This window comes from Anolis sagrei, chromosome 1 (genome assembly GCF_037176765.1).
Source record: "Anolis sagrei isolate rAnoSag1 chromosome 1, rAnoSag1.mat, whole genome shotgun sequence".
Taxonomy (NCBI): Eukaryota; Metazoa; Chordata; class Lepidosauria; order Squamata; family Dactyloidae; genus Anolis; species Anolis sagrei.
In genome coordinates this window covers 46,309,178-46,334,070 of record NC_090021.1, presented here as the reverse complement: position 1 = coordinate 46,334,070, position 24,893 = coordinate 46,309,178, and the positions used below count along the sequence as shown (strand labels likewise).

At 37.6% G+C, this 24,893-nt stretch overlaps 1 protein-coding gene across 1 annotated transcript in view; it reads left to right on the top strand.

The window, feature by feature from the left end:
• The window catches only part of DNAH8 (dynein axonemal heavy chain 8), a 158,103-nt gene that overhangs the window by 52,541 nt on the left and 80,669 nt on the right, over nucleotides 1–24,893 (top strand). Inside the window, exons 31-46 of the mRNA XM_060777916.2 lie at nucleotides 329–569; nucleotides 2,056–2,255; nucleotides 3,164–3,317; nucleotides 3,438–3,601; nucleotides 5,773–5,875; nucleotides 7,543–7,647; nucleotides 11,287–11,448; nucleotides 12,542–12,766; nucleotides 14,734–14,906; nucleotides 15,471–15,649; nucleotides 19,354–19,541; nucleotides 19,998–20,084; nucleotides 20,844–20,951; nucleotides 21,469–21,603; nucleotides 22,210–22,371; nucleotides 24,532–24,778. Coding sequence (XP_060633899.2) covers nucleotides 329–569; nucleotides 2,056–2,255; nucleotides 3,164–3,317; nucleotides 3,438–3,601; nucleotides 5,773–5,875; nucleotides 7,543–7,647; nucleotides 11,287–11,448; nucleotides 12,542–12,766; nucleotides 14,734–14,906; nucleotides 15,471–15,649; nucleotides 19,354–19,541; nucleotides 19,998–20,084; nucleotides 20,844–20,951; nucleotides 21,469–21,603; nucleotides 22,210–22,371; nucleotides 24,532–24,778 — 2,633 coding nt within the window. The remainder of the gene's footprint in view (nucleotides 1–328; nucleotides 570–2,055; nucleotides 2,256–3,163; nucleotides 3,318–3,437; nucleotides 3,602–5,772; nucleotides 5,876–7,542; nucleotides 7,648–11,286; nucleotides 11,449–12,541; nucleotides 12,767–14,733; nucleotides 14,907–15,470; nucleotides 15,650–19,353; nucleotides 19,542–19,997; nucleotides 20,085–20,843; nucleotides 20,952–21,468; nucleotides 21,604–22,209; nucleotides 22,372–24,531; nucleotides 24,779–24,893) is intronic.

The window sequence follows — 24,893 nt, the reverse complement described above, 5'->3', positions numbered from 1 at the left end:
TATATGGTCATACTATATGCATGTTATCACAGAGTATATTACAGAAACACTGCAAGCATAAATTTGACAGAAGGGAACATTTGAGAGGCAAGTTCAGGAGGCAGGCTTAGCAGAATCTTCTATATTTGCTGTTTAAATCTGTCTGATCCCAAATTTGCAATACTTTAGACTGCAATGAGTGCGTCCTTTGTTCTTAGGAAGATTTTAGGAATTCTTTCAGAGAGATTATAATTTTATTTTTGTGGAGTCTTTTCGATTATATTTGGCAGTAGGGAGGATTAAAATAGTAACCATCTTTCTTTCTTTCTTTCTTTTTTCACAATGAAAGGTGCCGCAAACTACCCAAAGGTCTTAAAGACTGGCAAGCATATCTAGATCTTAAAAAAAGAATAGATGATTTCAGTGAATCTTGTCCATTATTAGAAATGATGACTAATAAAGCAATGAAATTAAGACACTGGAATCGCATTTCTGAAACTACTGGGCATCCGTTTGATGTCGAATCAGATTCCTTTTGCCTTCGAAACATCATGGAAGCACCACTTCTTAAGCACAAGGATGATATTGAGGTAGCATTTGTTGCATTTCATATGTTAACAAGGACTTCAGGATATGTTGCACTTGCACCCCCAAAACTCTGAACGTTTTGCTCAGCAACAGTAATATTTGTATCAATGGTAGAAAGAAACATACCTAAAATAGGTTGCAAGTAAGATATATTTGATTGCGTTCATACATTTTGGACATTCTGGGACAAATCCATCAAGTATTATTGGGCAATTTGCAAAACAGTTCTTTGAATTTTTGCTCAAAAAAATCATGAGGTTTCCTCTGTTGAGAACTGTATATTATCCTGTATAATTGCTTTTCTTTGTTGTTATATATTTGTTCCTTGATGAATTGTAAATAAATAAATTAATTGATATTCATATTATTTAGCAAAAGCTTATTTTAAAGACTACCTTTCCCCCCAAGGCCGTAGCCAGAAAAATACTTTTTTGGGGGGGGGGGTTGAAAATTTTGGAGGGGGAGTTGAAACCTGCCTCCTAGCTCACGCTGAAGCAAAGAGCACAGCAGGGGGCAGAGCAGCCTTCAATAGCCTGCAGCTCCGCCCCTGTCAACCACCTCCACCAAGTCTGGCCTCCTTAATGAGAGCATTCAACACCACCCCCACCCCCCAACTTGGTTGCTTCACTACATCGCCTATTGCTGCAAGTAATGACAGTGTGAATAAATTGTCAATATTTGCTTGAGATAGTGCTTGCAGTTCTGGAGGGACTCTTAATTTTTTGCATCTCATAGATTTAACCAGTTAAAATTCATGAGTAAACCAGGTTTTTTTAACCTGAAAATTTTTGAGGGGGGGGGGGGGGTTGCACACCTAACCCCCGCCTGTTTCCCCCTATGAACCTTACTAGGTACTGAAATCTTCTGGAGAGATCTTAATGTCCTGTGAACAGTTGTTGTTTATTTGATAGAGATTGTAGGTATCACTTTCTAGGATCTGCCCAGACCCCAGTATCCATAGAAGGAAACCATTCCTGCCTTAGTGTTGATTGACTTCCACAGGCATGCAAGACATATTTTGTTTAAGCAAACCTTTTGCCTATAGAGCTGATCTGACATGTTTTTTCTCAGTACTTTATTCTGTTTCTAAGATTCATGGTGGTTTCACTGGTGATTTTAAAAACATGGTTTATAGTATTCCTTGATTTTTATCTAGCTTTGTATCATTAGTTTTTCTGTCTTAATTATAGATTATACTGTTATTAGCTTTCTGGGGCATATCGAGTAAGAAAAAGAAATAAATGGAACACATGGCTTTAAAAGCTGGAATGTTTGCCTCGATCAACTGGTATGAGAAAATAACCTACTCATTACAGATTGCTTCACCAGACATTCTAGAAGTCATGATAGAGATCAATCTCTCATTCAGTTCCCACTACTTGTGTGCACTTGTGTAGGATATGTGAATGCATCCTCATCAAAGAAGGACATTTTTGAAAGGATCAGTTTAATATTTTTAACATTTTAAGGCTACTTTTTTCTTTGTAGGATATATGTATATCTGCTATTAAAGAGAAGGACATTGAAGCTAAACTGGCTCAAGTAGTTGAAAGCTGGGCGAATCAGGTCTTGAGTTTTTCAGCATTCAAGGGAAGAGGAGAGCTACTTCTCAAGGGGAATGAATCTGCTGAAATTATTACACTGATGGAGGACAGCTTAATGATCCTGGGTTCTTTATTGAGTAACAGGTAAACATTTGAATAGAGTTTAATGACTTTTTAAATAATTTTCTTTACTGAGGGTCCTAGATGATGAGAGAATTGGGAGAATGTACACATCTTTCTCTCTTCCTTTCCGTGCAGGGATCCTCCAGTCCCTCTTGATTTTTATGGCTATGGTTAGTTTACATTGACAGGAATGTTAGCATGAAACAAGCTATTTTGTTAGATACATATTAGATAGATATTGATCATAGAATAATAGAGTTGGAAGAGATCCCTAGGGCCATAAAATCTAATCCCCTGCCATTCATGAATACACAATCAAAGCACTCCTGATAAACCATTCCCAAAGAAGAGGAGACTCCACTACTTTGTAAGGTAGCAAACCTGACTGACAATAATAATAATAATAATAATAATAATAATAATAATAGCTTTATTTTTGCACCCCACCTCCATCTCCCCGAAGGAACTCAGGGCAGCTTACATGGGGACAAACATGAGTTCAATATAGTTAAAATACAACACATCAAAATTAATAAAAAACAATTTCAAGCAATATAAAAACAACCACACACAATACAATATAAAGCAAACATCTAATAAACAGTTCTTACTGTCAGGAAGATCATACTAATTTCCAGGTGTAATATCTTTTCCTGTGCTTTGAATCCATTGCACTATCCTAATCTCTGGAGCTGCAGAAAACAAGCTTCCGCCATCTTCAAAATGATATTTTTTCAAGTATTTAAACCTGGCGGCTACCATGTCACCTCTTCTCCATCCTAAATATACACATATGTAAAATATATTAGATGCATTCAAAGGAGCTCAAGATTTTATTTGAAGTATAGAGATAAATATTTTAGCAAGTAATGTGAAAAATGTAACCCACGCATGTAACCATTTTATTTGTTGCATCCTTATTTTCAAAGATACAATGCACCATTTAAAAAAGAAATTCAGAGCTGGGTATATAAACTCAGTACTTCCAGTGACATAATTGAAGAATGGTTGATAGTGCAAAATCTATGGGTGTACCTTGAAGCTGTTTTTGTCGGTGGGGATATTGCCAAGCAATTACCCCAGGTAAGTATATAATTGCACAGTTTGGTAAATGCAAATCTTACAATCAAACAGACCAGCAGTTTGGCTTTTAGAATGGCTTGCAATCCTCATTCACATGCCTTTTATAATTATTCTGTTTAGGAAGCAAAACGTTTTCAAAACATTGACAAGTCCTGGATAAAAATAATGCAGCGAGCTCATGAGAATCCTAATGTGGTTAACTGCTGTGTTGGAGATGAGACCATGGGACAACTGTTACCACATTTACATGAGCAGTTGGAAGTGTGCCAGAAGTCTCTTACAGGGTATGAAATTTACATACTTTATTTTTTTAAATGCATTTTCATGAGACTAAAGTAATATTTTATTTTTTAAAAGTAACTGCTTAAATTTTAGTGATGTTGCGTTTTTAGGAGTAACTCTTTGGAGATTCAGGTCTGCTTATGTAAACTTGGTTTTCTTCTTTAAGCATTTTAAAATATTCCAAATAGCAGTAAAATTCATTTCAGAGAAGGAAATATTACTATATTAGACTTTATAAAGAGAAATCTTGCATATTTTTTTATAATTAATTATCTTCAGGCAGGGAACTGCCAAGGCTAAGTTACTGTTTAAAGTATGGATGGCATTTGAAGAGGAGGAAAAAAAGAAAAGATATATGTCCAATAGTAGTAGATCTTTCCCATAAATCTAGACATCCATACAGCTGTGGTTTGCATTTTTCCTACATTTGAAATTTTAGTCACAATAAGTATACATAGACATTAGAACAAGCTTATTGGATTTAAAAGTTTAGGGTTCCTACAGCCTAAACCTAAATCACATAGGAGCTGAGATTCTAGCTGAGACATATTTGAAAGCATGTAATGCGAGTAGATCAATAGGTACCGCCTCGGCAGGAAGGTAAAAGGGTGCCCCATGCAGACATACTGGCAACTGATTGGAAATGTCTATGGACAACAGGCTCCTTGGCATGGAAAATGGAACAATATCACCTCCCTATGGTCAGAGGTGAGCATCACCTCCAGACACTGGAGATGCAAAAAGGGGAAGGACTTCATTTTTGTCTATGTATTGTATGTTGCTGGGTTCACTGTGTAAAAGGTATTGAATGTTTGCCTATATGTGTACTGTAGTTCACTCTGAGTCCCTCGAGTGTGATAAAGCGGAATATAAAGTGTAGTATTATTATTACATGTTTATGTATATGAGAGAGAGAGAGGTAAAGAGATAGATGGAATCTTATATTGTATCGGATTTCATTTGTGACAGACATACAAGCAATAGATAGTTATATCTTTTTGACATATACTTTGTCTATCTTTTGCTTATACATCTGTCAGAAATGAAATCCAATATAATGCAGGCTGAGATACAAGGTTACTTAACAGTGAATTGCAACCTTTTATCATGCTTTTCATACAACAAGTGGAAAACAATAACTCAGTCTCACTTATCTATTACTACTTCTGTATGCCAACATTGGAGGAAGGATAACTAAAGCATTTTGGAAGTTGCATAAGCAGAGTGGGAGGTCTTCCTACTGCCTTTGATTCTTTCCTACAACTAGATCTATTTTGAGTCACACTTTTTCAAATGGTGATTCATGAAGAGCTAGAGCTGTTACCGCAATGCTGTTGCAGCATCTAGTTGGAAACTTGAGGGGATCAATGTGGGAGAATATGGATTCTTTGGGTGGCCAGGAGGAGCAATCCACTACAATTGGGTTTGGGAGGGGAGGGTGGTGGTAATAACCCAATTTTAGTGAATTGCTCCTCCTGTAATCCCAGAATGAAGCTCCATGTTTAGTACAATTCCTCATTATGTATATGAGATGTAGGCGAAAACCTGAAACCTTAAAGGAAAAACCAGCTAGTTGGATAACTGTTACATGTGTCTTGCAGTGGTCCTAGTGAGACCAAGAACACTCTCTTTGATTGTGCTTTTTCTACATGGCAGGGGGTTGGACTAGATGGCCCATGAGGTCTCTTCAAACTCTATTATTCTATGACTATCATACGATTGGTACGATTGGTACGATAAGCTATCGCAGAAACCTGAAACATGTTTGCAATGCCAGACCCATTTTTACATTATTGTGTGATAATGTCCGAAGTATCTGTAAAGAGTGTTTCTGAAGAGAACAGGTATAGACAAGAATCTGACCAGGGTTTAAAAGGCTAACATTGCAATCCAGCACTCACTTTTCTGAAAGTCCATGCATAAGTTTGTACTGTAGCAAGATTTTATAGCCTAACACACTGTAAGATTTTGTAGGCTGATATTCCTACTTCTGTTTACACCAGAAGCCCAGAATAGCAACCTCTAAATCTTGCAGAGCGTTATTAATTGTACAAAGCTGCTTTGTATCTTTAACTAAAACTCCCATGTAAGTATACACAGGCCTTCAGCTTCCATTTGACAAAATACACATTTCTGTATATTTAAAGTAATTTTTTCATTAAATCTCACCCAGGTATTTGGAAAAGAAAAGATTGCTGTTTCCTAGATTCTTTTTCATTTCTGACCCTGCTCTTCTGGAAATACTTGGACAAGCTAGTGATTCACATACTATTCAGGTATTTTCCAAATGACACTTTTTACGCACTTAGAAGAACAGTTTCTAGTAAATTAAAAATAATTCTTAAATAAGTAAAAATAGAAACATGTAACATTTTTATAGATATTTAGAATTTTGTCTTCCACTTTCCCAAATTTTGTTGCATTTCTGAATAGTCCTGCAAAATAATGTATACTACATAGGAATGGAGCCCCCCATCTACCAAAGACTCCAAAATCTTTTTTTTTTCAAATTGAGAATTGTTTTGTAATGTACTCAGGTTTTTGAGATACTTGTTCTATATTTAGAATGGGAATGAACCCTGAGAGCGAAATCTGAGAAAAATTTTATGTGTATGCTGCAGCCCCATGTACATTTATTTCTTTGGATTCACTGGGATTTAATGCTTGACTTTATGGGATTGCCACAGCTTGGAAGGAACAAATTACAAATAACATAGTTACTTGCAATGAGAACTTGATATCATGTTACGGATGTAATGAGTACTATTTTGCAGTTATTTTAAAGACACTTTTAAATGCTGGAACATGGCCATACAGCCCGAAAAACTCACAACAACCCAGTGATCACTTCGACAATACTTTTAAATGGTTTATTCAAAGATTTTTGACAGAATTTTTCATATTTTGTGTCATTCTGTTAGCAATCCTAAATCAATGCCATCATATTTTTAAAGGCTATAATGCAGTGGTTTCCTTTTCAAAGTATTAAAAATAATCACATTTTAATTTTTTAGATTTTTTTTTCCAGTGAGTGAAGTCTCTGAAGTTGGTTATTCCAAAGACAAAGCAAAAAGAACTTTCAGCCTAAGTGTCAAACTCCCTCTGTTCCCCCGTAAGGCCTTAGGATCAGGATCAGGACACTCCTCTATCCCAATGTGGAGGTGGTATATGTGAGAATTTGAAATAAGAAGGCTTGCAGGGCTAGTAGAACCTATGGGAGGCTTTTTGCCTCTCACACAACTTAGAATTGCTCTCTTAAATGCCACCAGAATGATTTAGATTCCTATATTCACCCAATAATGAGCAACATTTCATATCCGAGTAGACATGCTTTGGATTAATCTACTGCTTTAGACTTTTTGAAAGTGTTAAAGCAGATCTTGGGAAATAAGTCCAAGGAGAAGGGTTTCCAGGAAAGCCTGCACATTGAATACTGAATAGTATGGTAACCCCGGTGCTGCAATGAGTTAAACCCTTGTGCTGGCCGGACTGGTCAACCTACAGGTTGGCGGATCAAATCCGGGGAGCGGAGTAAGCTCCTGTCTGTCGAGCTCTAGCTTCTCATGCGGGGACATGAGAGAAGCCTCCCACAGGATGGTAATCATCTGGGAGTCCCCTGGACAACGTCCTTGTAGACAGCCAATTCTCTCATAACAGAAGCTACTTGCAGTTTCTCAAGTCACTTCTGACATAAAAAAAACTATGATTGCAATATAATTTGTATTTATTATTTTCACTATGATAGAAAATGCAAATGGCATTTGCATATAAATAATAATAATAATAATTATTATTATTATTATTATTATACACACAAATAATCTTTCAGACTGGCAATTCTCATTCATAGGGATAGAGCTCTTTCTTAAAAAGTTCAACTACATTGTGAAAATGGTGTGAGGACAATGATAATGATATTTTTTTGCCTTTATTTCTTTTTCAGCCTCATTTGCCTGGTTTATCGGACAATATAAATGAAGTAGAATTTCATCCAAAGGACTATGATCGAATAATGGCAGTTATATCCCGAGAAGGAGAAAAGATTCCTGTAATAGCTAAAATTCTATAATCTAATATTGTTGAATAATGGATGTTCAAATCAGTCTGTAGAAATTTGGATACATTAAAAAGTTTTTTTGTTTTTTTCCTTTTCAACAAAATTCTCAGAATGATGTAAAATGAATATTCTTTAAGTACAGTATCTTTTTAATCTAAGCCCAAAAGTTACAAAACATGTCTTATCTAGACCTGCCAGCAATAGCTCTGATCATTTTATTGAAATGGTGAATAACATTATTGTGGGTGATACTGTGTTTTTAATGATTGTAGATGAAAAAATATGGATTGAAAATGGAATGTATCATAGGTTCCTGCCTAGGCTCTTGAGAAGGGAGCCTTCAAGATGAAATATGTTCTTCATCTTGTCTTCATATAAGGCAGACCTCATATGAACCAGAACCTTTTCCTGGATTTTGGAGACAATTCCCTGTCCCTTATTTCCTTCACTGCATTTTAACAATTCCTATGCTCTTCTTTTCAAAATTTTAGTTATTTGGCTATTTTGTTGCTCCGTTTGTTTTTTCAAGTACCTTATCGCATGGAGTGGTGGTGAAGTGCCATGCTCCTTTATTGTATGTTTACTTTTCAGCTGATTTTTCCTTTGTTCTGAGCTTGTTCTTGTTGAATATTCACTGGGTGATCTGAAAGGTCAAGAAGCAAACCATTTATTACTCACATGAATATGATAGAGAGCTCAAAAACATGTTGCAGCCCCTGCCAAAGGAGTCACAATTTTTCCAAGCCTTTCATCTATACAAATTAGAAAAAAAAAAAAACAGTTCCCAAGTATAAGCCAGCCTAGTTCATTCATGATGACTGTTGTAAACATCTCTGCCTTCACTGGAACAAGCTAATGTATCTCTCATATTCCACTCACCTTTTTGAGAGCTTCTTAGACAATGAGAACAGTTTATCACAGTGGAAGACGTGGAACTCAATAACTATAACCATAAACAGGATATGCAGAAAATAGGATCTTAGTAAAAGGTGCAATCCCAGTTCACTTTTCTCATTCCACCAAATTTCTTGAGTTTTGGTTATTAGGTTAGAGAAGGGCTTCTTAAACTTTTTCTGCTTGAGAAATGTTTATACGACCCCAGGTATATAGGTATACAAAAGAGGTATACATGTCAATTGTTTACTGATAATAAACCATAAAGAAATTGATTTTGAAATAATTCTTTGGTATACGTATAATTTTACAATTTGTAAGAGATGAAAATCAATTTGCATACTATTTTATTTATCATGTCAGGAGCGAACCAAAACAGTTGTATTGCATTAAAAACAAACAAACAAACAAAACACAAAGTTTGCAGATTTGGTATTCTATTAAATGTCCTTTGACCAGCATCTGGCCACTTGAAGTGCCTCTGGTGTTGCTGCAAGAAGGTCCTCCATTGTGGATGTGGCAGGGCTCAGGTTGCATTGTAGTAGGTGGTCTGTGGTTTGCTCTTCTCTGCACTCGCATGTCGTGGATTCCACTTTGTAATGCCATTTCTTAAGGTTGGCTCTGCATCTGAACAGAGCACAGTCTGTTCAGCACCTTCCAAATCACCCAGTTTTCTGTGTGCCCAGGAGGGAATCCCTCATTTGGTATCAGCCATTGATTGTGGTTCTGGGTTTGAGCCTGCCACTTTTGGATTCTCGCTTGCTAAGGTGTTCTAGCTAGTGTCTCTGTAGATTGTAGAAAACTATTTCTTGATTTAAGTTGTTGGCAAGCTGGCTGGTACCCAAACAGGGGGTGGGCCGGAGATGTCACTGCCTTGGTCCTTTCACTATAGGTTGCTACTCACCAGCGGATGTCAGGTGGTGCAATACCGGCTAAACAGTGTAATTTCTCCAGTGGTGTAGGGCACAGACACCCCATGATAATGCGGCATGTCTCATTAAAAGCCACATTCACTGTTTTAGTGTGGTGAGATGTGTTCCACACTGGGCATGCATACTCAGCAGCAGAGTAGCAAAGTGCAAGGGCAGATGTCTTCACTGTATCTGGTTGTGATTCCCAGGTTGTGCCAGTCAGCTTTCGTATGATATTGTTTCTAGTGCCCACTTTTTGCTTGATATTCAGGCAGTGCTTCTTGTAGGTTAGAGCACAGTCCAGGGTAACTCCCAGGTATTTGGGTGTGGTGCAATGCTCCAGTGAGATTCCTTCCCAGGTGATCCTCAGAGCTCAGAATGCTTGTCTGTTCTTAAGATGAAAAGCACATGTCTGTGTTTTAGATGGATTAGAAATCAGCTGGTTTTCCCTGTAGTAGGCAGTAAGAGCACCTAGAGCTTCTATTTGCATACTAATAAGATGGGTGTACTTGTTTAGTTTGACTAAATAATTACTTAAATCTTTTATTTTATACTGCACGTTATTCAGAATATTCAACATTTTTCATGCCATACTGGCATGCTTGGTTTGCAGCCTCAAGTGGCAGAATGACAATGAAGGGTTTGGGTGTCCCAGGGTGAAGAGTGGGCCATGTGCCTGAAATGGACCCATACCCACCTCCATCTTGTTTCCATCACAGTTTCAAAGAATCATACAATGTTAGGCTCCTTCTACACTGCCATATAAACCAGTTTATCAAAGCAGATGTTCTATATTATCTGCTTTATACTGACATATAATCCAGTTCAATGCAGAAAATCTGGATTTTATATGGCAGTGAAGAAGGGGTCTTAGAATCACAGAGATGAAATAGATCACAATTGAGACCAAACCCCTGCTATGCAGTTAAGCCCAGTTAAACACCCAGTTAAAACATTTTCAACACATGACATTCCAGTCTCTGCTTAAAACCTTCCAAAGGAGAAGACTCCACCAGACACCAAGGAAGCACTGTCAAACAGCTCTTGTTATCAAGAAATTCTCCTAATGTTGAGGTGGAATTTCTTTTCCTGCAGTTTGAATCCATTACTCCATGTTCTAGTCTCTAGAGTAGCACAAAACAATTCTGTTCCATTTTCAATGTGACATCCTTTCAAATATTTAATCATGGCTATCATTCGCCTCTCAGCACACTATTCATATCCTTTCCTCCTCCCCCGCCCAACAAAAACCCCAATAAGTAGTATTAACCCTTCCCTTCCTGCAGAGGTTTCAGGCAAATTTTATTTGAACTTTTAATGGCAGATTATTGATTTTTTTTCCAGTTTCAATTGAGTATGGTTCATGAACACAACTTAGTTTTTTATCATCAAAATTTGAAGGGAGATATTTTTGAAACTGAAAAAAAGCTATCACCAAAAATCAGTATTTGCTGCATGTTGCTGCTGACAGGTTCATGTAATTATCTAAAAGAGCAGTTAGGTGGCATTCAGAGATCCTTTACCATTGCCAAATATTTCATGACCCCAAACTTATTGAGCTAATGGAACCACATTTGGGGTTGTGACCTACAGTCTAAGAAGCTTTGTACTACACCACATACATTGGCTACTAGATAGGTAATTGCTTCTAGTTTCTGACATACTTGCTACAGGGGAAACCTCAGACTTCCAGTTTAGTTTACTTGCCTTCTTACCTGAACAGAGATGCAACTGATGTAGAAGTAACTATTAAGATTTTCTCTATTCTTGGGTAAATGTGACTGGCTTAAAAAAATTCTACTTTAATATAATCTCTTTTTTTCAGTTGGACACGCCAGTGAATGCAAAAGGACCTGTAGAGCTCTGGCTGATGGATCTATTGAAAATGCAACAGTCATCATTACACCGTGTAATTCAAGCAGCATTTTATCAGATTAGTGACCCAGGTTACCAGCTACTGAATTTCCTCTATCATTTCCCAGCACAGGTGAGAAGTCAGCCATTGAGATATACATTAGAATGTGATGCTAAGAGGTTTCCTTAATGGAGGAATTGAGAATTTGTGACTTCTCCAGTTCCCATTAGTGCTCATCAATGGCTTACGGGGCAAGGGCTTATGGAAGAGGAATCTCAACATGTAAAGAGCTTCAACGTCCCCATTTAGGAAGAACAAGAAAGGAAGTACTTAGCAACTATATGTGGTGTGAACTTTTTAAAATCAGTAGCACCTTTTTCAGACACATGATGATGTTTCTTTACATATAGTTTATTATCTATTCCATTTCACTCAGAGTCATTACACGTTTATTTTCCTCTTCCATTTTAGTGACTGGCCATGGTCAAGCTGTAACTTTCATGGCTAACCAAGGAATTGAACCTGTATCTCATCAGTTTAATTCAAAATTCTAACTCAATTCAAATTCTAATTCAAAATTCTGCCCTACACCATTATCTTCTAGCAAACAGGGGAGCTATTAGGTGCTGTGAAACCTGCACTACTTGCCATTTAGTGGTCCTGCTACCTTGCAGGAACATCCATGATCACATTACCAAGACATCCATCTATTTGAAAGGACAGAGTCCATTTTCAATACAGCAGAGGGAGGGGAATTTGATTAGTTGGAGTTTGACAGACTTTTGGTAATGCTTTAACAAGTATGCCAAAAAGTTAAGTGTTTTTCCATACCAATGCTTTTTGAAATACTTTTGTATCATTCTTTTATTTCTTTGTGTCATACGAGATATAGTGAGCAGCAGCCCTGAATGCTTTCCACTGAGGTGGGAAAATACTATAAAATATTTCTGTCCTTTGACAATATAGTAAAAAATACAAGTTCGCTAATGATCTGTCTTGAATATATTTTAATATGATGGTCTTAAGGACACTTTTATAGTGTCCTTAAAATCCCATGATTTGCTCACTGTATATGAAGAAAAATCCATGGCAAAACCTCTTTTGCTAATCACTTCAGTTAATCATTCTAAATTATGGTTTTAAATTATGAGCTCTAGGGCTATTTGTTGTTAATTGAAATGCACTATAAATGTTCATATGCATTTATTATGTGTTAAATTTATAGGTCGGCCTGCTGGGAATTCAAATGCTGTGGACGCATGATTCAGAAGAAGCATTAACAAATGCAAAAGATGATAGGAAAATAATGTCAATAACCAATCAGAAATTTCTGGATATTCTAAATACCCTTATTGGCCAAACAACTCACGATCTTTCCAAGTTTGACAGAGTAAAGTTTGAAACTCTCATTACCATTCATGTGCATCAGCGGGATATCTTTGATGACCTGGTAAAGCATAAACTTATGTTTCTGTAATTCATATCCAAGTGTTCAAGATAAGCTATTTAGTACTGCATTTGGTTTGATCAGGCTTGTCAGCAAGAATCACAACAGCTTTCAACATTGACTTTCAAAGGTGATGGAATACTCCTTTCTTAGTCAATTATCTGAAAGCTCAGATATCGTAGCGTTTCTCTTTATGGAGTCCAAAACTACTTTTAAATCAGGGGTACATTTATTGTTTTGCTACCCTCATAAACACTTTTAGATAAACCCTCATCTGTAAATACTGGTAGAGAGTCCTTTTCACAATGACTGGGATCACATTTGATATAGTTTCAGGTTTCAGTGGTACAATATGTTCAAGGGCTGGTGCAATAACATTTTAGGACAAGTGGAAAAAATAATAAGACAGAGTGTGAGAATATATAGAAGCAGGCATGTAGCCGGGCCGGGGGGGGGGGGGGGGCTTGAGGGGCTTCAGCCCCCCCCCTCGAAATTCTCATGGTGGTTCGCAAAAAGGCCTTACTGGTGCATTATTTAAACTGTTATGTTTATTCATATCATGATCTGATCACCATACTCAATATATCCCATATGCATGGGGGTATTGGGATAACGATACAAAAGGTTTGCTAGGCTAGACCCTCTTTCACTCAGACTCAGCCCCCCCCCCTGAAACTCAGCCCCCCCAAAAAACCCCCTGAAAAAAATTCAGCCCCCCCCCCCCCCCCCCCGAAATGAAATCCTGGCTATGGGCCTGTATAGAAGGACTCGCTCTTGAATAAAACCAAAGCAAAACTGAAAGAACCACAATATTTTAACAATATTTATTTTATTTTCATTTAGTATTTCTTAGTAACCAGAAAGATAAATGTTTCTGACCAATAATCAGGTCAGAACTAGATAAGATGTGTAACTGCACATTAGCAAATAACATGAAGGTTTTTAAATCTATTGAGGTAGTCAAGAAGTATCACTAATGTACCAGACAAGAAGTGGGAGGCTTATTTAGCACTCTGAGTATTAAGTGATTACAAGGACGTTAATAGCTCTTATATGTGGACTGAAAACTTATGAGTGTTGGGGACTCCTAGTTGGTAGATCTTCAGGCCATCCCTAATGACAGGCAAAACAGATAGGCAGTCACAGTGTGGACTGTATTTTAGCGTTACACAAACAACCCACAAGGAGAATGGAAACTTTCACTTAGGGTTTCAGCTAAGTCAATCACTATATCATCCTAACTATGCTTAAAGGTTATATTTTGTACAACCTCAAAAAGTCCTTAAAGTCATAAACAGTCCTCAATTAATCAAAAAGTCTTTAAAGTCATGGGCAGCCCTCAATTAATCCTCTGTTGTTCCAATTTTCTAATTGTTTTTAAAATACCCCAGTTTTGCTTCCCTCCTCCCAGGTCCCACCTTTGTCCTCAGTTGATTTCATTCTTTTCAAATAGAGTTCAAAACAGAAAAGCAGTATCCACTCAATTAACTCAGTAGTGCAGGGAAAGGAAAGGAAGCGGAGAGAATGTTGTTTTTCCCAAAGTAGCCTCATCCAAAAGCAAACAGCTTCAACCTCTCCTAGTTTATTTTTTCCTCCCTCATTAATAACTTTTGACATTTTGACCATGCTCTGATATTGCTCAGCCATGTTTTTTGTTTTCATCTGTGAAGTGCCAGAGAGTGTATGTAGGAACACAAAGTCAAAAGCAGCAAAATTTTGCTCATTAATTATTAACTAAATAAATAAAATGGATTAAGATATTATTATTATAGGTATCAAATATTACCTCAGTAATCAAAGAAACAATATTAATTGATACAGATTAAGAAAGTCTACAGTGCTTGCTGTTAGTAGGACTTAGCAGGTGGGATGGAATATAGTAATATGTGGAGCAAAACGTCACATTCATCACAACGTGAATGATAATTCTGAGCAGTTTTGATTATATCATACATGTGTCTTTTTTATAGGTTAAAATGCATATCAGAACAGTCACTGATTTTGAGTGGTTAAAGCAGAGCAGATTTTATTTTAAGGAAGATACTGATCAGACACTGGTATCTATTACTGATGTTGACTTTGTTTATCAAAATGAATTTCTGGGATGCACAGATCGTCTGGTCATAACACCTTTGACTGACAGGTGAGAAGAGTGGATTTATTAAATAATATACCTGCCTTCAAGAAGTGTAGTACTCTGAATTACTGGGCTAGCTCTGTGCTTAACCCTGCTTCTGAATGCTTTAATGTTCCGCATTGCTTGCTAGGTTTGATGAGAAACTTGTGTAAAATTTAAATTTAAAAAATTAGTAAAGGTAAAGGTTTTTCCCTGACATTAAGTCCAGTTGTGTCTGACTCTGGAGGTTGGCGCTCATCTCCATTTCTAAGCCAAAGAGCCAGCGTTGTCTGTAGACACCTCCAAGGTCGTGTGACCGGCATGACTGCATGGAGCACTGTTACCTTCCTGCCGGAGCGGTACCTATCGATCTACTCACATTTGCATGTTTTCGAACTGCTAGATTGACAGAAGCTGGGGCTGACAGCTGAAGCTCGTGCCACTCCCCAGATTCGAACCTGCAACTTTTCGGTCAACAAGTTTTGGTTCAACCCACTGCGCCACCAGGGACTCCACAAAAGTATTTTGCATTTACAATCTCCAAAATGTGTACGTATTTTGTATTGAAACTATTTCAATTTGCATTCACAGATGTTATATTACTTTAGCGCAAGCTTTGGGAATGAACATGGGAGGAGCTCCAGCCGGACCTGCTGGTACTGGTAAAACAGAAACCACAAAAGACATGGGGAAAGCCCTGGGAAAATATGTAGTAGTATTTAACTGCTCAGATCAAATGGATTTCAGAGGATTAGGCCGAATTTTTAAAGGTAAGACTTGACATAGTGAAAATGGATAACTAAACCAACAGCACTTAATATAATAATCATTACCATAATCATAGTCATAAATTCTTGTTTGTTACCCAAATCCCCTTTCAGCTCAAGGTGGGACACAACATGGATACTTCTTAAAACATAGTTAGAATACAACCATAAAAGTATCTATTAAAATATATACATATTAAAATATGTGGAACAAAAGTTGAAACACAATAAACATAGAATTTGATATTAAAATCCATAGTTAAAATTGATTAGGTAGACCTGTCAGTGTTTGGGATAGATTGTATGGGAGAAGGTGAGCTTGTAGGTAACATGAACCCAAACCATATTACTTCCAGATGTGTCTGTACCTAGTCTGGCTGCTGTATTTCCAGACTTGGTCCAAATGTAACCCAATGTAAACCACATTGCAGAAGTCCAACCTTGTGGTTATAATATTGAGCAATGTAACTCACATTGCAGAAGTCCAACCTTGAGGTTACAAAATTTTGAAAAAAATGGAGGGGCTATTCAAAGGGCTATAAAGAAGCAGTGTTTTACACATGTGTGAGCATAACCAGTTGGACACAAAGGAATTTGCTTTTGAGTAAATATGCATATTGGATTAGATTGCCAGTGTCAAGGAAGGAAACTAAAATAATACTTCTTTATGGAAGACTAAGATGAAAAATCTAATCAGTTTATAACATTATATAAGAAATCGCCAAATGCCACATGAGATTGTACGCGTATTTGAAGTATATGATGCTATGCTTCACCAAATGCTTATAAGAAGTGAGCTTTTCTCATAATTGGAAATGTAATATCACATCATGACTAAGGGAAAGTTCATTTTGAAATGGTCATATCCTTGGTGTTTGTGCTTAATAGATAAGAAAGAGAATATTACAGTGCCATGGAAATAACAAAAAGAAAGCTGTAGCTGAAAAGAAGGAGAGCGCAGCATTTTGCACTTATTTAACAGTGAAAGCTTACTAATTAAAGAACGAACTGCCATGGCTCTGGGTCTTAGGCTGCTTTTTTGTAAAACCTAGCTGGATCCTAGTCCTATTCTATTTTTTGCTGCATATTAGGGAATCTTTGAGGATTACTGCCTTGGCTACATTGCTCTGAGTGTGCTGTGTGTGCATAGAGCGAAAAAGCACACAACCATTTTTGTCACCCAGCCACAGCTTGCCTTTCTAGCACTAGTGTGATGTCTGTGAGCATAATCCAGAAAAAAGACACAACCTGTTGTCTACCTCTGGCACAAGTTGCCTTAGCCACATTTTCTATTTCTCGTGCAATCTCTGTGTGCATAACCCAGAAAAAAAGCACACAACCACTTGTTTATCTTGGCCACAAGTCAAAGCATTGACCCAAAATCCTTTGGCGGGAGAGAACAAACTATAAATATTACCTGGGTCTTGGGAAACTTTGTTCTTGCTTAAAAAATATGATTTCTGTACGTAGTCTGAGTCAATCAACATGAAGTGTTCTGATGGCAGTGAGTTGGGTCATACATCTTCTAGTTCTGCTCGTGGTTTCTGAGGAGGGAGAAAGAGAGAGGAGCACCCCACAAACATCAGTGTACAACTTTGGGTGGTGATGCCAGTACCAGTAGTACTGGAACCCTTTCAGTCCCAGCTGCCAGTTCCCATTTCTTTGGTGGAGGCAGGGATAGATTTGCCTATAGAGTTAACACAGGAGGATAATACTTTGGAATCTGAAGGTGGGAATTAATAGAACTTGTTTTCCTGTCTGAGTCTCCAGCTGGCAGTGAGCAGAATGAGGGACCTGCATAGGAGACTGCACCACCATCCCTCTGCCCTCCGCCCTCACCCCACCCTCATGCCAGACCAGGCACAGCACACATTCACAAAGAAAGTGGCCTGGCTTGGTTGTTTCCCTTTGGGCCCTGTTGGTTGGCAGGCTTCTTCTTTCTCCAGACAGGCCAGGCACACAAAGTGTCCTGGCTTCCCCCCCCCCCCCCCACACACACACTTTTTTTTTATTACCAAACAAGGGTTTTTGTTTGAGCTGAGAAAACTACTCTTGCAGTTCAGAAATGGAAAACTCCATCAGTTAAAAAAAGTAACATTTTCCCTGGCACTGACAAAGTTTGGGTAGGGTGGTAGTAACACATCATACTGTAAGATTTGGAATTGTGGCTGCCTGCCCTCTTGCTTTTCCTGCTCCTGGCCTCAGAACAGACTGAAGCACGCTCCACCAGAGGAGGGGGCAAGGACAGGAGCCAGGTCCTGTCCAAAGCCTAATTTAGTTTGACAAACATTCTGATACTTGATGGGCTTGCTTGCAGTGGTAAATGTGTCCTGTCCTCCAAGTGTGTCCACAACCCCACCCCACCAAGAAAGATTCTTTCTTGACAATTTTTTTAAAAAAATCCCAAGAATCAGGATATGTGCTATTCTTTCTAAAACTTGTAGAGAATGATGCCCTGGTTATGTTGTGTCATTGTAGAGAAATTCCAGGACATAGGTCTTGTAATTTGCTTCTTTAAAGTTTTTTTTTTGTAAAAACCAACATAATTCCTCAAAAAACAATTGATGAGTGAAATGTTCTGAAACATTTGTTTGTGGGGGGGAGGCTAACAGTGTTAAAAGCGTTTTACCGTTGTATCAAGTTGCACCCTAATAGCTCCAAAAATGAGGGGAAAAGGAGCCCCAGAAAGTCCCCTCACTAGCACAATTACTTTTACAAAATAGTAGCGAAATTTCGTTACTGTCATAATAGTAATACATTTTTTTACTAATGGTACTTTAGAAACACTTTAGTAATAAAATGTCAATGCCCCCTAATTTTGTAATGACTTTTGAAACTTTTTAAAATCGATCACACAACTACATATATATATATATAGATTGTTTCACATAGACTCAGATTTCTTATTACATTCACCTGACAGATCTACACGCACAATTCAGAAAGCCTAATTTATTTTCAAAGGCTTTCAAATAAATGGTACACTTGCCTATGGACCTTGTAAAAAATTGTTCTTTGCATGTAAATAAAATGTTTATCTTCTTTATGTGCATCACTTTTCCATCACTTCTTTATGTGCATCACTTTTCTCATCTTGGATAAGAGAGTAAATCTCTACATGTTGAGGCAGCCCACTGAATAAATTATCCCTCATTAACTGCAAATGACAAATCAGTGCTGTTTTGGGTCCATTGTTTTATATATGAGAAACACTGAGCAAACTCTTTATTGCACCACAAACATACATTTAACACAAAATATAGTAGTTTTTGTACTAACCTGTTCCCCTACAAAAGAAATGTGGCTTCCAACTCAACAATGCATCCAAACTTAAAATGTATTTTGTGTGTGCATGTATTTATGTGTGTGCACAATAAATATGCAAACTAGAGAAAGCACATAAAATATTTACATTTTCATGCTGAACTTCTTCAAACATTTTTGGCATAAATTTCCCTAACACAGGCAAAACAGTTTTGCAGCTAGAGAAATGAGAAATCTGATGAAACAGGATTAATAGATTGACCCATTTCTATCTGTTAATAAATGATTATCCCACAGTGGATGACACGGCCAGATTACTTTTAATACCATCAGCACAATAACCAGAAACAGGCTAAAATGTTTGTTCTGTGGCTGTAGTTCTGGGGGAATATGGTGCTGAGATGTAAAAGGATATAATGAAGAACAATCCATTTCTTTTTTAGGTCTTGCGCAGTCTGGCTCTTGGGGATGTTTTGATGAATTCAACCGAATTGAATTACCAGTGTTGTCTGTAGCAGCTCAACAAATTTATATCATTTTGACAGCAAGAAAAGAAAGGAAAAAACAATTCATTTTTTCTGATGGAGATACTGTAGATTTAAGCCCAGAGTTTGGAATTTTTCTGACAATGGTACATTTCTTAAGATAAAGTTTATAGTTTTAAATTTTAATTGATTTAATTTTTATTTATATAGTGCACTTGAAAATAAATGACATGGATGCTTGATTACTTTGTTTAACAATATATTTGGAAACATTACACAGATATGAAGATATCACTATTCATACTCAGAATCCTCTTGCCAGCCTTTGGTGAGTAGTGCTGGCTAGGGGATTTTTGGAGTTGTACTGTAAAAAACTCTTCCTAATTCTGTTTGAGGTTTTTTGGCACAAATAAACTAAATGAAGCTCAATCTCCTCTGGAAGTTTTTAACGGGAGGCGGGATGGCTATGTGTTGGGAATGCTTTGACTGTTTTTTCCTGCATAGCAGGGGTTGGGCTGCAGGGTCCTTAGAGTCTCTTCTAACTCTATGATTCTGTTCCAAATACTCTGACTGACACTGTAATAAATTATGTTTTTTTCTAGAATCCTGGGTATGCTGGACGCCAAGAATTGCCAGAAAACCTAAAGATTCAGTTTCGAACTGTTGCAATGATGGTGCCAGATAGACAGGTACATTTAATCAACATGCTGTTATTCCATAGTCAGAATTAGTAGCACTTGTGAAGTACAGTAGAGTCTTGCTTATCCAACATAAACGAGCCGGCAAAACATTGAATAAGCCAAAATGTTGGGTAATGAGGGATTAAGGGAAAGCCTATTAAATGTCAAATGACATTATGATTTTACAAATTAAGCATCAAAACATCATGTTTTACAACAAATCGACAGAAAAAGTAGTTCACAATTCATGGTAACACTGTGTAATAATTACTGTATTATTGAATTTAGCACCAAAACATCGCAATGTATTGAAACAGCTGTGGACCTGGGCAGCAGGCACACTATGTTGGATGAGCAAAGGTTGGATAAGCGAGACTCTACTGTCGAAGGAAGCTAGAATTCTTATCTGTGACCTCATTTGCCTCCCCTAATTAATTAGCCAGGACAAAGGAAGTACAAAGAATAGGAAAATAGATTAAGCATACAGAGTAATATAACCTGAATATTTCCAAGGATTCATTTCCTTGAAGTTGGCATCTATGAAATGTCATTTAACTTATAGATAATGCAGTAAGATCCTCTGTCCATTGGATGATAGATGATTTATATTTCTAGACTTGGAGTATAAAGCTTTTTGTAACTGTAAAAGCATGTGGGATTCACTCATGTCAACTCCTCGTTTGATTCTTTCTTACAGGGATATTCTATTTGCTTTCACTGCAAAATCTTTTCTCACAGTTATTATTCTGTAATACTCTACTCTTTCAGATAATCATGAGGGTGAAACTTGCAAGCTGTGGCTTTATTGATAACGTTGTCTTGGCTCAGAAGTTCTTTGTTCTTTACAAACTTTGTGAAGAGCAGCTTACTAAACAGGTAATATTGCAGTACCATTGATAGCTATTGACGGTAGAAGATCATAACCAGCAAGTACAGAATCTCTTAATTATTCAGATCAAAATGAAGGCCTGTCTTAGAAATATGAAGGCCAGGATCTGTTTCTGGCAAAACTATATGAACAGATGATTTTGCAAAGTATTCCTGTAGACATCAAAGTATACATAAATAGTGTGTCACATTTTTTAGTATTGCTTTGCAGATCGACAGCAGGCTTACATCCTGATTTTACCATCATCCTGTCAATACTGTAGATATTAAGTTTAATTCCTTGTCACTGTATACATTTCCTTTTATGGTGTTGGAAAGTACTTGATAAAGGATAAGTAAATACCAATTTAAGTAAAAGTGATAGACAGATATAGATGTTTTGATATTATAAATAACTTGGATGTTATTTTCCGTGATTCACCATTCTGGGCAAGTAAGTACTAAAATAATACTTCAAGAGTAAAGTCATGACTGACTTTATTGCTTTTTTACTGTTTTTTTAAAGGTTCATTATGACTTTGGGTTGAGAAATATTCTTTCAGTTTTGAGAACTCTTGGATCTCAGAAGAGAGCAAGGCCTGATGACAGTGAATTGAGTACTGTCATGAGAGGGCTGAGGGACATGAACCTCTCTAAACTTGTAAGTCTATCCATTTAAGATTTCAGTGGGTTGAATGGGAGGATAAAGTAAATGTTTTTTTTCTGTAGTGCTGTTGGTTCAAAACGTATTTTGTAATAAAAACATCAGGAGCCCCTGGTGGTGCAATGGGTTAAACCATTGTGCCAACAGGACTGCTGACTGAGAGATGGGCAGTTCGAATCCGGGGAGTGGGGTGGGCTCCCACCTGTCAGCTTCAGCTTCTCATGCAGGGACATGAGAAAAGCCTCCCACAGGATGGCAAAACATCCCTTGGGTGACATCCTTGCAAACGGCCAATTCTCTCACACCAGAAGTGATTTGCAGTTTCTCAAGTCACTCCTGACATGAAAAAAATCAGAAAATTAAGTTAGAGTTTAGACATTGAACGTACCTATTTGTTGTATGTTATGAACATGAAATCATGGTTTGTTAAGAGTACAATCCTAAGCAGGACACTGAACCACTCTGAGTCCCCTTCAGGGTTGAGAAGGGTAGCGTACAAATACTGCAAATAAATAAATAAATGACATTCACAAATGACAAATGTTAGATTTTTGAAAATGAACACATTTTCATTTTAAATACTACTTAATTCTTATTTTTCAGGTAGATGAGGATGAACCCCTCTTCCTTAGTCTTATCAATGACCTCTTTCCAGGACTGGTGTTGGACAGTAATACGTATGTTGACCTTCAAGCGGCTGTTGCAAATCAAGTTGAGGAAGCAGGATTAATTAATCATCCACCTTGGAATCTTAAGCTTGTGCAGGTACAACATAGTACACCATCATGTTTTAAGAAGGAAACAAAACAAAAATAAGCTGGAAAAATACTTTATACAAAAAAAATATTAGGCGGAGTGGGTAGCTGGCATTTTACAAGCTCATACTCAGCCTTGAGAAATAATGCTTGATCTGCTTCTGGATAATAGGTAACATCATACTTCCATTATTTTGGGAGTAGAGGTAGCATTTACAAGTATGTGAGAAAACTCTATTAAAAGAGGGTTAAAAATTAGCCTATTTGAAACTCATAGCGAAGGCCTTGTCTGTTCTTTAAAAAGATGATTAATTAGTATCTCTTTCTCAATCTGAAGCTTAATGCAGTCAGAGCCCATCAAGTAGATTCTCACATAGCCAAGGCCAGAACAAATTGCTAGTGCCAAAATATTTTATGGAAGTTAATGATGCTTAAATGGATATAGATGGTGGGTTACAGCAAAAATAATTATACCTGTTGTTTTACAACTTGCGCAACGGTCGGCAGCCAGATTAATAACTGGGGCAACTTACAGGGAGCGGTCTACCCCCCTGTTTAAGGAGCTCCATTGGCTGCCATTCATTTTCCGGTCCCAATTCAAGGTGCAGGTTCTGACCTATAAAGCCCCAAACAGTTTGGGACCCGCCTACCTTTGTGATCTTATCTCTCTCCATGAACCAGCCCGAACTCTTCAATCTTCAGGGGAGGCCCTCCTTTCGCCCTTGCCAGTTTCTCAGACTTGCCTTGTGGGTACAAGGGAGAGAGCCTTCTCCTCTGTGGGCCCCCGACTCTGGAACTCATTGCCCGGAGAGATTAGGAAAGCCCCTACCTTAGAAACCTTTAAAAAGAATCTCAAGACCTGGCTCTGCCATTGTGCTTTTGGAGAGTAGTTACATATTCTTAACCTAGTGTTCCCCTCAATGTCTTTGTCCCAGGAGTACACCCCCCTTGTATGAAGGTCAGTCTATCACCCTATCTCTCTATGAGTTCTCACTCAAAAATAATTTTACTCCTTTATCTCACCCTGAGTTTTTAAATCATTTTATGTACGAGCTTGGTGTTATGGAAGCCGCCCCGAGTCCCCATAGGCGATATGGTGGCGGGGTATAAATAAAGATTATTATTATTATTATTATTATTATTATTATTATTATTTATACTGGAGCAATCCTTACAATGTGGTACCCCACCTCGAACCTGCAAAGAGAGGCAGGAATTTTTTTATTGCTATCATTATTGTTGTTATTTTTCATCATCCTTTTCCATTTGAAGAGTTACTAAAGAACAATGGACCTATAGTAGAATTGCCAGGTGAAAAACAGAAATGGCACCTGTATCTTTAATGGTTGTGCAGAAAAGGAATTTCAGAAGTGAGCTTATATGACAAGCAGAACCTACTGAAAAGTCCTCTTCTGCATCACTTTTTTAAGCTCTGTACTGTTTTTCACCTGGCAACTCTGCATGTGTAAGAACCAGTTTGACACTAATCATTTGCATTAGTGCAAAAGGAAAAAAAAAAAGAGGGATCTTAACTGCTGTCTGGTGTACTTAGCTGAGTTCAACTGGGGTTTAATTTGGGTTGGGTTGGGGGGGGATTGATTTTGTCATCTGGGAGTTGTAGTTGCTGGGATTTATAGTTCACCTACAATTAAAGAGCATTCTGAACTCCACCAATGATGAAATTGAACCAAACTTGGCACACAGAACTCCCATCACTAACAGAAAATACTGAAAGAGTTTGGTGGGCATTGACCTTGAGTTTTGGAGTTGTAGTTCACCTACATCCAGAGAGCACTATAGACTCAATCAATGATGGATCTGAACCAAACTTGGCACAGATACTCAATATGCCGAAATGTGAATACTGGTGGAGTTTGGGGGAAATAGACCTTGAAATTTGGAAGTTGTAGTTGCTGGGATTTATAGTTCACCTACGATCAAAGAGCATTCTGAACCCCACCAATGATAGAATTGGGCCAGACTTCTCACACAGAACCTCAACGACCAACAGAAAATACTACATTCTCTGATGATCTTTAGCGATCCCCCCCCCCCCCCAGGGGACCCAACCCCAGGTTGAGAAATGCTGTTCTATAGAAACAAACTGAATAAGATTAACAGTAATTTCTCCAAGTAACGTACGGTTCTCTCTGCTTCACATCTACTTTAGTTGTATGAAACATCCAAAGTGCGCCACGGGTTGATGACACTTGGACCAAGTGGGTCTGGAAAAACAATGGTTATAACTATGTTGATGAGAGCAATGACAGAGTGTGGATACCCTCACAGAGAAATGAGGATGAACCCCAAAGCTATTACTGCTCCTCAGATGTTTGGCAAGCTGGATACAGCAACTAATGATTGGACAGATGGGATCTTTTCCACACTGTGGAGAAAAACTCTTAAAGCTAAAAAGGGTATGTTTGGTATTACATCCACTGGTTATGACAATAGACACCATGAACATCATTATTACATTGAATAATATCTTTGCAAATACTTTGATTTCTATTACCTGTTGTAATGGCAGGT